Source organism: Apteryx rowi, unplaced genomic scaffold (assembly GCF_003343035.1).
Source record: "Apteryx rowi isolate R43461 unplaced genomic scaffold, aptRow1 scaffold_69, whole genome shotgun sequence".
Taxonomy (NCBI): Eukaryota; Metazoa; Chordata; class Aves; order Apterygiformes; family Apterygidae; genus Apteryx; species Apteryx rowi.
In genome coordinates, this window is record NW_020450971.1 from 2039845 (window position 1) to 2054682 (window position 14838).

Consider the following 14838-nt stretch of genomic DNA (forward strand, 5'->3'; position numbering starts at 1 on the left):
CTTAATTTAGTGACAAGATTTCTGAACCCTCAAACACGGTGACTGGAGACTCTGACATTAACCCTGACATTCTGATACATACTGTATTCTCCAAAGACAAAAGCTTGGAGCTAAATATGTGAGAAAGCCCCCTCAGATTCAAGAGGGGAAAAATAATAGTAATGAATTAGCAAACTAATTTTGGATGCATCTAACAAAAGCAGTCAAATAATAGATATATAAAGTCTTTTTTTTCTAATAGGATGTCCATAGCAAAAAAGTATATTTATATCCCAAAGAGTGATCAAACCTATTGTGCAAACATGCTGGATCACCTAGAATTGCTCTCAGCATGTGTATGTCTTTTACAGATTAGACAGCGAATACCTAGGCAAGCATCAAAACAAAACAAACTTCTTCTTGTACTAAAGCAGAACAAACTAAGTATAAAATAGCTTCCAAAGTGTATCTCTGCATACAGGCGCTTGCATGCACACTTGCATAAACTCTCAGAATAAACATATTTTAAGAAACCTTAGTCTTTTTGTTTTTGCAGGCACAACTTCATGTCTCCAATAACTGTGCAGCACGCAACAGCATTTACATATCAATTCACTCAGTCTGCGGAAATTTCAATTTCTCTCTGCAACTTGTGAGTAACAACCTCTCAGTCCATTTATTTGCAAGTCTAAAGCTATGACTTAAAAAAAAAAAAGTTGACTTCAAAGAAGAGCTTATTTTTAGTCTGTATTCATTAATCAAGTCAGAGCTGCCTAGTGATTTAGCCAGCTCTTGTAATTCATCCATTAGTCACTGTACGTCAAGACACAACTAACTTCTTTTTGTGTTAGCTTACCGTGTGTCTCTTCATCYATTCCATCATCTTCCCACTGCTCTTCATTTGCTAGGAGAGGATTCTGAGCTTCGCACAAAGCTCTCATTGGGAAAAAATGTCCATCTCCCAGGCTACACGGAAAAAGGCAGAGAAAAACATTGTAAAAAGCAGCAAGAGGTTCTGAAGGATGACAACCAACTTTGACACTCGTTTTAGCTTTCATCTGCATACAAACAGTTTTGTCGCCTGTATTTCCAATGTTTACTTAAAAATATTTTTAAGATTTGAGAAATACTGAGTTTATTTTTGTGGAAGCTCAGATACCAAGTTTTACTAGAAAGTAGTTTTGATCCTGAATTCCTGCAAACTGTTTGGAGACTAGGAATGAAAAGTTACAGCCCAAATGAATTAATTTTTAGCAGAACTCAAATGTGCCTCAGTCAACTTATTTGGAAACAACAGGAAAAAGATTAATTAAGGACAGCTAGGAAGGTGGGAGAACTGACAAAACCATGTTTGTAGAAGAATCTATTATATCTGTTTTATCTATTTACACCATAGATTTTACTTATGTGTTTGAACCATGCCCAATAGAAAATGGCCCCAGTCTTACTGAGGCGATACTGAAAGACAAATAAAAGACTCACTTTGCAAAAATCTAAAATTGCTATAGCCATTTTTGCTTTACTATTGCCCAAATGTAAGTGCATGTGTGTTTGAGAGAGAGAGAGAGAGAGAGAGAGAGACTGGATATCAAACAAGCATTTGAGAGTAAATTCAAATTCATGCAATGTAAACTAGCAAAGTTAAAAACAGGATGTTCTACCCCATACTGAATTCCCTAACATCGAGCAGCATAGACAGAAGTACTGTAAACTAAACTGAAGTACCTTTTTCCTCTGATGATTTCTTTTTACCCAGGGAAAATAACTTGGGCATTTCCCCTAAGGGTAGTATATATGCTGGTAACGTGTCTCTGAGCAGCACTTCAGTATCCCCTTTCACTAACAGAAAGGCTCTCTGTGCTAACCTGTCCCTTGAACTACGTTTAAGAGCGGAAGGGAGATGGCAGTGGTAATGCAGCTGGGTCTTGGACTTGTACACTGCAAATATGCAGCCACTTGAAAGCGTTGTGAATTGCTGTGCTAGCAAGTTCTTTTACATTGTGTCCAATTACTAAAGGAATTTAACTTGAGTGTACTTTACTACTGGTCTACTAGGGGACAAAATGACATTTTTCCCCAAATTAAGTAATATAAATTCTGTTTCAGCCATAGGAGTCCAACAGATGAAGAGCCCAGCACGTTTCAAGTGAACGCCCACCCACACATGCACCACAAAAGTCCAGAAAGAACAACACCCTCTATAATGCATTTATACCACAAAAAACTTGCACTTCCAGACTTCTTGTGAAGAAGATTAACACGTACGGCATTCGCTGGTGCCTTTACAGTGACGCACAATAGCAGTTAGCTAAGCCGCACAAGCAAAGGTGTAACACATACAGCCATACCAGCCATTGAGCAGTCAGTGCCTTCAGATAATTGCATCAGCTTTTAGCACTGACTCGACTATTCCTTACCTAGAGACAACAGGTAGTAACCAGAGCTTTTTTTCTTCTCCGAACACTTGCTGAAGGTTCTTTACAAAGCCTAGATTGAATCCATTTTTATCTGGGCCATTTTGAAACACCGGAGCTGAGAAAGCCTCTACAGATAGATGCAATTTCAGTGGAAAAAATGAAAATTAATGTCAAATACACTGCAACAGGATTGTACATCCTAAGATGGCTGCAACATGCACAACATGATCTACCGTACTGTGAACTAGCATTACAAAGATACAAGTGTGAAAATAATAGGCTTTTGAAAGCCTGTAAATACTTATGCAACTTTCAAACTGAAAGTAGGAATTCGTTCTCACAAACGAACCATATGGAATAGCCACAAACCCAACTAAAAGCACTTTTTTTAATCTGCAGAAGAGAATTTAAGGAACTAAACATAAGACTCATGTTAAACCTCTGTGGGAACACAGTGACACTACAAATTTCTAAATAGAAAATCTGCAGAATAAATAGGTCTTTCTTCAAAGCATATTTCAGAAGTGGCACTGGAGATTTAAATTGCCTCATTCATTAGTAATATAATGAATAAGCATTAGGAACAAACATATGCAGATAGACCCTCTGTTACRGTGAGAAATAAAATTAAGAAAAGAAAGAGAGGGGAGGAGAACCTCAAGTGCACTAGAAACAGTTTTATCTACCTTCTAAGCTGCTGCAGAGGTCTGATGTTTTGGGCTAGATGAGCTCCAGTGCCCCTTGAAATGAGTTTTAAAGTTAATAATTTTACAAAATCTGAATATCTGCTCAAAACTCTTGATACTGTATGTTTTGTTACAAAACTTGATCCGACCAAGCTTTAAAATTTGAATAACCACCACCTGAGGAAGGAAATAGAAATCACTCCTCCAAATTCACAGCATTTCAGATTCTCAGTTCACTGGTCTAATTTTACAGACCTAACTTCTTTGCCTTCATCAGTGAAGATGGACACCGTTTTTCCCAACCTTACTGAGCTGTTTTAGGATGCACGCCAGCATATGAGCATGAACAACCATATTATTAAAAAGCTGCACTGATTTCACAGCAAGTGTAGTTACACTTATACGCAACATTTGCATAATTGGACTCTTACACTTTAAGGCTCCAGTTTCCCTAACAAAGCTTTCATCACATCAGCTGATAAATGCATCTCATTTAAAGTGACAAATTCCTGCAGTGTTGTGCAAAAATCTTTTAATTCTCCCTGCCCTCATAAGCCAGCTGGAATATCTAGAAGTAGAACACAAATGTCTTTTTTCTTACAACACTGCTCTATGGTGCATGCACACCCAGTCTTACCTAAAGTAGATCTGTTTCTACTGACAAGCCAACAGTGATAGCCAAACAGAAACATCAGGCTTACGAAGAACATGACAGCCACAAAGAGAAGGAAAAGGACATGAAACTTGGAACGTCCATTAGTCAGCTCACCCTGGAAAGAAAAGTGATACAGAACAAGCGATAAGGACAAATAAAAGTAGAAAATGTTTTGTTCCTAGAAAAACAAAGATATCCTCTAAAATTCCTACTTTGAGTTTTCAAACTTGCATACACAAAAATCATGCCTTACTGCAAAAAGTGGGAAAGGACAAAAGAAGAAATGATCTGGCTCATTCTCCCTGCTGTATCCCAAGCAGAAAAAGTGGGGTTTTGCTATCATTTTTTTGCATGGAACAGAGCCAGTAGGATCACAGCTTCCCACCTGGAGCCAGGAAGCCCATCCTATACCCACAGTGAAACTGGCATGTACAAGCTCTTTGAAACCCTGTTTACATTCTGCTGAGCTTCCTTTAATCTTCACACTTTCCTCTACATATATTAAAATACTGCTCTTTTTTGGTGAAGTGTGTCTTCTTTTGAATGATAACATTAAAATTTTCCAAATTAAGAAACTTGTGATTAGTTTCAAAAGACTCCGAGATACACACATTCAACAGATTTATCCAAGAAAAGGATGCAACTTCTCTTCCAATACAAGGGATGCTAAGAAAGCCTGACCTTCTCCACAGCTATAGCACTAGGAAGCAGGTAAACTTAGATCTGGGTGTAGCTGGCTTGGAAAGGAGTAAAAGCCAAGCAAGGTCTTACAGGTCATTTCCTTCTGCAGTAGGAYGGGTAAGCGCCAGAGACCCTTGTAAGCACACACCTACAGACAGACTGTGCAGGATCTCAAACCAAAAAGTTACCTGTTAGCCTTTGTGCACCCCATGTATGTAAGCGCAGAGATAAAGTCTCTGTGCCTTTCTTAATACGAAAAAGAATTCTTGCTAGTATCCCATGAGTATCTCAGGAGGCAGTTTATTTAAGTGATTAGCCATTAAAAGAAGAGAAATTAATAAATTAATGCACCGCAAAGTTAAGTTAGTTAAGCATAGTCATACAGAGTTAGCAGCACAGCAGACATAAAAACCTAGAGACACAAGGCCCAGTCTCATATTGGAACTGTCAGTTGGCATTGCTTGCATATAAATTACAATTGGTAACTGAATAAGCAGCATGCTGCATTTCGGTCAACTTTTATATTAAAAAAGGTATCATACGGGGATTAGAAAATGAACAAGGTTTTTAAAAAATAGCATACTGTTATGTAAAAACATACAAATCAGTGGCAACATGTTATACTTTGATACCAGAGCAGAGAAGGGAACATATAGTCTGCAAGAAAATAACCTTTCGGAAACCATCAGGTACAGTAACAATGTGGTAGTTACCCTGGGGTCTGCTCTCTCCCTAAGCACAAGAAACCTAATCCAAGAGATAACAATATAGAGAAAGCTGAAAAAAATATGCCTGGGCATTTCAGGAAACAACATAAAAGAAAACTACTCACCCACAATTAATGGTTTCCTGTAATATGACTGAAACACGTAGGTGGTATTCTTGCAGCCACTTTAAAAGTGTCAAATGTTGACAGTTGAGAATTTCTACTTAGAAGATAATTATTTTCCTAATCAGTAGGCTTTTTTTTTTTTTTCTTTTTAAGCAAGGAGATATGGTCAGCCAATGACAGCTGTATTTGGAGATGGGAAAATTAACCACACTTAAGCCCAAGAACCTGATCTAACTCAAGCCGTGTTTATCCCAATATAACGCCCCTGACTTCATGGTGTGACTCATGATATACCCTTACATATACTGAAAAAGTACCAAAATGTTTTTGTAAATACCAATCCTCAGCTCTCTTTCAGTGAGGTGTGTCTTCTTTTGAATGACAACATTTGAATTTTCCAAATTAAGAAACTTGTGATTAGTTTCAAAAAATTCTGATACACATACCATTCAAACAGATTTGTACAAGAAAAGGATGTAACTTCTTTTCCAGTAGCTAACTCTAAGCTGAAATTACTGAAGTCTATTTTCTCCTCAGTCTGTGCATCTCAGACATCTAAYGGGAGTTACACTCACATATGGGCTCAGGAAAAAACATTATAGGAGAAAGGCAGACCAGACCCTCAATTGATCGAAAGTGAAAAAAGTAATGAAAGAGTGACTAACCCCCAACGAGACTCATAAGATACGAAAAAGTAACCAGATTCCACAACTTACTGTCCAATACTTAATGAAATACTTGAAGACTGTTGCAGCAATATACAAGCAATACAACAAAGAATAGGCTAAGAACAGTAGAAAGAATTTGTAGTTAGAAAATCCAATGCAGTTATTCACCCTAGAGAATAAAAGCAAAGTTGAAATCAGGATATGTACAGCACACAGTTACAAAGACACTGAATATCACTTTTTTTTGTTTTTTTTACTTAAGGCTCTTGATTATACAACACAATTTCTTCAATAAATAGCTCCCCWTAGTGGTCAAAATGAAATATAACTCAACTCTTTACTTTTTGCTTTTCACCTGATGGCTAGTAATGCCAAGTAAAAACACAGTTCATATTTTGGAAATCCATTTTGAAGTTTGTACCACTGGTAAATTTGTCACTGCAGCAGGCTTTCATTACTCGTGTTTGTTTCTGGTCCGCAAAAGTAATCAGATCTGGGATTTCTGTTTTACTTCTACTGTTTGGCAAACTCAGGAGTCAGATTCACCATTGCAATACGTGGAGTTGTTTACATACAAAACGTATCAATCTGCTATTTGATTATAATTCTCCACACATAGAACAACTCCAAAGAGGTAMAAGGGAATGCAGAAAAATTAGTAGGCATAACATTTGCCTCAGAATTCAGGTTTGAAAAACCTTCTAAATTTAGGAATACCAGGGAGGTTCAGGTGGGCATATGTCTGCGTTGCTTCAATTTCTGAAATCTTCCTTTAAGAAAAGGAGGAGTTTAAGAAATTCAGTGGCAGTAATTCTCAAAGTATAAAGCTTAATTCATCCATGCACCATTCTACTTAACATGCACAAGTGGCAGGCATCATTTTAGAAACAAACTGCATGCAAATATTACTGTTGAAAGCAACCACTAACTGCATGCTCAAATGATTATATATCCAAACTTAAAGGCTAAGTTGACATTCCTTTAAAATTTGAATAATAATCAAAGATGGAATTAGTATTTATGTTTTAAATTATGTCAATATAACAGCTTTTTATGCGTAGTTAATGGAACAAATATATGAATAATCTGTCTCTCAAAACTATCAAATGTTTCAGGCAATTTCAAAGTATGCTTATTTTATAAATTTCCCAACATAAAGAGATGTGTGGTCTAAAATGAAAGAGGCATATTGACACTATTCTATGGAGGAAAGGCATTTAAACAGCCTCTATTTTCAGAAAATTACAAACCAATATCTAGGACATACCATGGACAGTGATGATCCATTTTTAGCACACATCTGCAAAAGGACAAAAAAGAAAAAGGGAAAACTTGTATTTGGTACTTAATTGCCAACTGCAGATGAACAGCAAAAGCCTCTGGTATTTTTGGCAGATTTCTAGAATGATACAAAGTTAAGATGATACTATCTCTTTGAATTCCTTAAGGTAGATACAATTTTAAGACACTTCTTACTTTTTAAGATCTAACAATGTCCTTGGTACTGTGCAAGATAACAGGACATGAAGATGATTCCTGCCCTAGAGGGCTTAAAACTTGCAAAACACCACAGGTAAAGGCCTGGAATATTAACCCCCCCCCCCCAATACTAATTTTAACCTGCTAAGAGTAGTCAGTTAATCTTTCACTAGATGGCACACTTTCTATCAACTTAACGCTCATATCTGTAGGTGGGGGAACTGCAAACACTGTAGGCCTACAAATAGCAGAAGWGCAAACGCTACTGCTGTCACATAGGTTCATACACTGGTGGCTGCTACTGAAACAGAGGTACTCGGGTACCTTTCTGTGTTCACAAAGATAAGCGAAGGACCAGCTCATTCACGTTACTTAATGGCGACTACATTCACTTCAGTGAAAAACAATCCATTAACTTACATAGCACAAACGGAACAATGGTGACAACGATCAGGTTTTATTAGCTGGCATCTGTCACAGAATCGAATACCTAAAATTAAAGAAATATTAATACTGAGTAAAGTGTTCTTTCCTTGCTTGTTAGTTGATGTCCTGCTCATTTCATAACTATTTATATCTCTTTCCTCTATCGCTTTAAAAGATGGGTGCATTGCAGCTGATTTTTGCTGGCAGGTCATAATCAGATAAGTAATGCTCAAAATTCCCCTAAGAACTTGCAGATGCGGGAGACAATCCTCACTTTAGAGCATACAATCAGCTTAAAAGTGGCAAAACAAAATTGCTCGCTTCCCTCTGGCTTCCACATTTACTCAGACTTTAAATACATTCCATTTGCACAGTTGCCTCTATAGCAGTTCTTTGCTTCAGAATCCTTTGGCTTTTTGAATAAAAATGAACAGGTCAGGACCTCCAGTCTGAACATGGATTGCCTTGAAGCTTTGAAAGGAGTTCAGTATGCATTTAACCACAGAACAAGGTCCAAAAAATCTGTTTATAGAATTATGTCCTCTAAGCTAAATTCCATTTTAAGTAAAAATTACTACAGATTTTGGTTATTTTAGTATATTACTAAATGCAGACAAGGTAAGTTGGCTTTTGAACTGTAAATACAAAGGGTGACATATCGYTGCTCAAAGCCAGCACCTGGTACTCCACTGAAGATGAACTGAAGTATTCAAGGCTTCGTGCTCTTCCCAAATATAAAGCCTGAGAGAGGAAGCATTAAAATTCTTAGCACAAGAGCTCTCCAGTGAATGCAGTGGCATTGGGAAGGCTCTGTTGGTCTGCAGTAAAATCTGGATTGCCAACATATGCCACTTAGCCTGCTTGATTAGATTTAGAGAAACAAAGTCCTTTGCTCGGCTGACCTCCATTCCCCGTTCTCGTGTACACTGGCAACTTCCTTGCAATTTCGGCAAGAATTTGCCTCTGCACCTCCGGCCTTTCTTCGTTTTCATAGCGCTCTTTGTCAGCATAGGACATATGGTACTAGAAGCAGAAGTCATGAGAGAACCAGTTACTCGTGTAGCAGAGAGAATATTTCAAATATTCTGTTTGGAAACACATTTATCGCCCACTCCTTACATCATACAAGATTAATCCGATGTGCAAATGTGTTTGTTAAGGAGATACAAAGAGAGATAGTAAGTACTGGAGAGGCAGAATGCTATGGAATACATCAACAAGAAATGCAAAAGTGAATTTGAGATCACAGAACCAACATACTAGATTTGCTACTACTACTGCTGTTTTGAACAACTATTTTTCATGGATAATATACCCAAAATGTTATTCATTTCAAGTACTTTTCTTGTGAGCAAGAATCTGTTTCCAGTTATAGTTTCCTATTTCTAAAACTTTCATAATAAAAGTGAAACAATCTATTTTCTGTCACAGGGAACCCCAGTTTCTCTTCACTGTGGTATATCGTTGTATTTATCTTTTATGATGCTCCTGTCCAGAAAAGTGCAGGAGCACAGGCGTGCACACACACTTCACTACACATATATCTAGCACCACATTAAAAACTGTATGCTACACACACAGTCACAAGTCCTTACTCTCACAACCACGCAATGTCAGAATCTCAGCACGTTTAAAATAAAAACGATTCTTCTATCCCTCACTATCACAAAGAAAAAAAATTGACAAATGAAACAAGCTTTACTACTACAAAAACACCTACTCAAACCTGCAAAGGGCTCCCAGCAGAGCTGGCAATGCTAGAGTTGGAGGGAAACCGAATGTTCACATACGTGCCATAGCGATCTGGGGGAGAGCTGGCTCGGGATATGAGAAACCCCACTACCATTACAAATGCATCCGTTCCTGTCTACGCTGTGACATCTTCAAYGGAGAGCAAAACCCAAAGTTAAGGTCCTTACTCATAAGGCTCCAGTAAGGTTAGGCTGAGTAAGGTCAGGATTGCCTCGCAACTTGTTAAATGCTTGGAGGTCAAAGACGCTGTAAATAAGTAAGTTAGTTAATAATCATAAATCCCATTATACGCAACATTAAAATCCAATTTTCTCCTGAAAAGGAGAACACCTGAAAAGGCAGCTTTAAAAGTTAACACCGTGTCCGATTTAAATTACACTCTTTGGGGAGTCAAAGGATTCTCAGAATGGTAAGTTGCTCTCTTTTTGAGGAAGCTCTAGGTCACTTTGTGTCTCTTTAGGAAATCAGATCAGTTGTCCAGATCTACAAGATTGAAGGATTTTTTGAGTTGTTTCTTTAGCATCCCTGCTTCCACTCTGCAATGGATGAAAAGTGCTTGGACTCCTACCTTTTTATCTGGCTGCACTGGGAGAGTAAAAATAGACTTCCAATATGTCCACACGAAGAGCACGAAGAGAATATGGAATATTGTAAGATAGGCCACTRAAAAAAAAGAGGAAGGGAACAATGACTTCTTAAGCAAAAGTTGCATTCATGATAGGCATAATTCCAATCTTTCGTAATGACAGTAAAAAAAAAAAATTACAATACCAACAAGTATTACAACACAGTTTGATGGTCAAGGGATCAGCAGAATTTCAGAAATCTGTGGCTGTGGTTAGGGGTCACCTTCCCACACGCCTCTCCCTTCTCCACCTGATCTAACTCTACTGGTAAGTAAGAGCACAGCCAGAAGAGACTTCGCCCCACAGGGGAGGTGACAACACAGTACCACCGGATGGATGGGATTCCTTCCTCTTCCCCATATCCTAGACATGGGCAAAGCAGAACTGGCTGGTGCTGAGCAGGATAAAAGTCAGTACTGCAATACTTGGGCATCTCTAAGTTTTGGGTTCATTTGCTATTGAACACAATTGGAATCGCAGTACAATTATACTGCCAGTGTATTGTCCAGCCATGCACTGCATTCTGCACCACTTAGGAGACTTTAAAAAATAACATGTTCTAACAGAGCTTTACATAACCAGGAAAAATCAAATCTCTTGTTAAACATCTTTGAGATTTGCCACAGTTCACGTAATAAAACAAAACAGTAAAACATCTCTCAAAGTAAGCAAAACCAGTCTTGCAATTACTGAGAAAGAACAGTAATCCTCTAGATGCAACATCATCACGTGAACTCCAACGTGCCTCAGAGTAATCTTATTTCAATATGCAAACTTTATTTCAAAGACTTTGGGCATGAGCAAAGCATACCACGGTTCAGAAAGCCAAAGGACAATTCTCCTTCAGCTACACAAACAATCTGATTGTTATTTTCTTAATACTCAAGACTCAATAAAACRTTATCATACAGGTATGAGACAGTTTTATTTAAACACACTGTTTAATCACAATAATAACATGACTTTCCCTATTTCATTTAAACTTCAAATTCTAGCAAACTAAGATTAAAACAATTACTACTGCTGGAAACAGTCTAAAATCTGAACACTTCCTAACTTCTCAGGCAGACTGGGAGAAAATTTAATTGGCATAAAGGCCAAATATAGGTTTGACGCTTTCTAGTGAGATGGCAAATGATCCGATGTGGCTCACAAGAATGAGGTGGATTGTGGGACTGATCAGGTGAATCAATAATAATTCATTATTATGCTCTTAAGTCTGAGATGTAACCCTCCTACTAAGTGCAGGCATAGCTCAGTCAGTTTTAAGCTATTATTTAAGGAGAGAAATCTTGCAACAGGTTTAATTTTGTTGCTAAAGCGATACAGCAGCATGTTAGAGGAAGCTGACCCGGAGAGGCACAAACAGATTTYGCAAGTAACTTTTTTTTTTCCCCTGCTGAATCATCATGAACAACACGCTTTCTATAGCTTCCCTGGAAGAGTTTCAAATACCAGGACAGCTCTCTTGTGCAAAGAGAATTTCCTTGATGCAGCAACCTGGAGGATCTTTAAAGTCTCAGCTGGCATTGGTCTTCATGGGACAATCCACCAGCTGAAACCAGCTAGAACTTCTTCATAATCCGGAACAGGAAACGAAGATAGAGAGGCCATCTGTACCACCCAAACGCCTCCAGGGCATTTTCAGGGAAGAAGGCGAGGAATACTAAAATTGCCACTAACTCCTTTTCTTAGGGCCTGACTGTGGCTTTCCRACAATGCGCCGGTGGGAACTGTCTGATGGAGCGATTCTGCTTCTCYGCCTGATTTGTTCAGTAACCTCGTGACACGGGGTCTCAGAACAACGTCTATTAGTCTGTACTACTGAGTGAATCTGAAAAGCGCTCAAGAGACAGAAGAGTTTGCCCTAACTCCTCTGCGGTCATGACTCAAAGCTATCATCATTCGATGAATGGTTACTGACCAATGGAAACATGTAAAATTTTTGGAATAGCGTCTCTTTTACAAAAAAACTTACTGGTACTTTCAGTGAAAGCTACTTATAACACACGGATTACAGAAGAGAATTGGTCTTTTCTGTTTAGCTTATAAAAGCAGCTCTGGAAGCTTAAAACAGAAAGAGAGAAAAGGTCTGTGGGCATATATAGATAAACATATATAGRGTTTTGGGGAAGAGCAAAAAGGATCACAGCCTTTTAACGTTCTTCTGCTTATTATTGAGACTAAATGGAGGCATTTCCCAATACATCCCAAAGCATTTCTAACAATACATGCTGTATACTTCATGCTAATGCGCAGATACAGGAAGGAAACACTGAAAGAGTAAGTTAGTTTAACAGGATTGTGGGAAAGCYTATATTTTCAAATTGCTTACACTTTATTCTGTTCTTGAACTGGCAGAGCCAGTATTTAGAAATATAGTGGCGGTGTCCTTTCATATCCTCCCCCTTAACAGCTGCAGATAAGTAAAAATACAAAGACGATTCTTAACCGGCATTTATTTTAACTAGAACATTCACGAACTTTTTTACACAAGGACTAAATGCCAAATCGTAAATAAAACTCACATACCTTTTTCCACAGGGTTGCTCAGAGTCACTGAAAAAGAAAACATATGCTTATGGAGTAAATATAATTCCCACAAAAGTTTTTGTGACAAATGACATTCCTAATTTTATATATACTTGTTTTAGAAAACAGTTGAAATTCAAAACAGCAAACAGTGAGCCCGCAGTTTATCATCAAATCAAAAGCATCCAAAACAATTCTGTATTTACTCACACTGATGACACCCRTAAGATGTTCAATCACTGTTACTTATGCTGTGTTTTCCCTTGCTATAGAATACACCCACTGGTGACAGTCCTACCACCCTGATCCTTATAGGATTATCAGGGCTCCTCTAACAACTGTCCAAATAGCATCTCTATATATGTGCTTATAAGCCTGCTTTGTACTAGTCTGTAGGTGCTCTTGATCTTCCACAGCAAGCCATGCCCCCCAAGATCACTTCTGCATCAACAKAAACAAGGAGTCACAAATTGTCTTGGCTTTGCCCAGTGTAACAACAAGATCACTTGGCTGGAAGACTCAAACATTGAGAGGCTGCACACACCAGAGGCGACCTGACCCCTTCAGCAGCATGTTAGATGTGTGGAAAATGAAGACATCGAGGAGTTGGAGCCTTCCACCTCTCGCCTGCAGCCAGCATCGGGGTAAGGGACTTTACTCATCAAGACTCACTCTATCTTCTTGCTTCAATAATAAAATGGGAAAACGTAAATTGGAGTAGGAACCAAGAGGTCCTGCTAAAAAACAATTTTGATCTGCAAGCTATGCGATACACAACTATGTTTTTATAAAKGAAAAAAAGAGACCAAATATTTGCTGTRTCTCTGTGCACTCAATTACAGATGAACGAGACTGTTTGGAAACCTTTACTTTTGCCTGTGGTTTGCTGCAAATCCACCTACAAAGAGCACATCAGCTTTTCACAAGTACTGCTCGGTTCCCTCCCGATGGTCATGCCACACTTGCAGTACGGCTTTTCTAAGGTTTGATTTGAGAAAAGGGTAAGCTTTCAAAAAAAGGTTATATAAAAGCTTTTACTTTTCCCTTCTGGACACTAAGTCATTGTTCTCACTGTGGCATCAGCCGGGCAGGAAACCGGGTCCCCTCTGGAGAAGGACCTGCTGGTGGTACCAGCCATTGAAAGCTGAACGCTCAATACCATGAGGTATCTCCGACTACTTTCAGTCCTTAGCAATTCAGACAACCAAAGATGAAGATCAAGAACCAAACAGACCGCCTACTGTTTACATGCTTGCCACAGTTGAATTAGTCCTACACAACAGAAATGGTTTTTTTTTTTTTTTTTTAAAAAAGCCAACACATAAAGCCATATTACACTAACAACGTGGAGGACAGAAGATGTCCTGAGCACTGGTTTTCACTGCACAGGTCAACAGCTATGGTTCAAATCCTAAAAGAATCAATTTACTCCTTGCAACCTCTGCACAGATAACCTCTTCCACACACAAAGAAAGCGCACAAGAGGGAAAGACGTGGGGAAAAACATGGAAGGGTGTGCGTAAAGGAGTGATTTAAACCTGAGAGCCTAAGCAGCGAGTGGAGCTCCTGCCTGCCTAACCAGTATCTGCGCAGYAACACCGGCCCAGTCCAAATCCCACTTGAGCCAACGGAATCTCTTCCAATGACTGCAACGAGACTTGGGTTAAATTCGCATTAAATAATACCAAATTTACACAGCACTTCAATCACAGCGTGTTTCAAAGCGCCGACAGTATTTCAGGAAAACACTCTACGCTTCTGTCACAGGGCGCAACTGCAGGTTGCGGGAACAAGCACTTTGGTGACATTGTTCCAAGCCGATTCCCAAAAGAAACAACCCATTTAATCGCAGAGACGGGGAAAAAAAAAAACACCCTCAGGAGGTTTGGTTTCGCTGCAAATTAAAATGGCTCAAAGCTGCTGCACTACCCTGCAGCCCACATGGAGGAGAACCCGAGCAGGACTCGCCCGCCGGGCCCCCGGGACAGCCGGTTTGCTGCGCAGTGCCGGAAAAGGGCTGTTTTTACAGACACGCACCTCTGCCCCGGGAAGCCCCGCGCCCTTCTCCTGGCTGCCGCCGCCGCCGCGGCCCGGGGCTCCCGGCC

At 39.1% G+C, this 14838-nt stretch overlaps 1 protein-coding gene across 1 annotated transcript in view; it reads right to left on the reverse strand.

Annotated features, from left to right (window-relative positions):
• The window catches only part of ZDHHC15 (zinc finger DHHC-type containing 15), a gene marked incomplete at its 5' end in the record, with an annotated part of 27362 nt that extends 12531 nt beyond the window's left edge, over positions 1 to 14831 (reverse strand). Inside the window, 10 exons of the mRNA XM_026086249.1 lie at positions 836 to 945; positions 2397 to 2523; positions 3720 to 3852; positions 5967 to 6087; positions 7186 to 7218; positions 7818 to 7887; positions 8726 to 8846; positions 10144 to 10238; positions 12734 to 12760; positions 14771 to 14831. Coding sequence (XP_025942034.1) covers positions 836 to 945; positions 2397 to 2523; positions 3720 to 3852; positions 5967 to 6087; positions 7186 to 7218; positions 7818 to 7887; positions 8726 to 8846; positions 10144 to 10238; positions 12734 to 12760; positions 14771 to 14831 — 898 coding nt within the window. The remainder of the gene's footprint in view (positions 1 to 835; positions 946 to 2396; positions 2524 to 3719; positions 3853 to 5966; positions 6088 to 7185; positions 7219 to 7817; positions 7888 to 8725; positions 8847 to 10143; positions 10239 to 12733; positions 12761 to 14770) is intronic.
• Between the last annotated feature and the right edge of the window lie 7 nt (positions 14832 to 14838).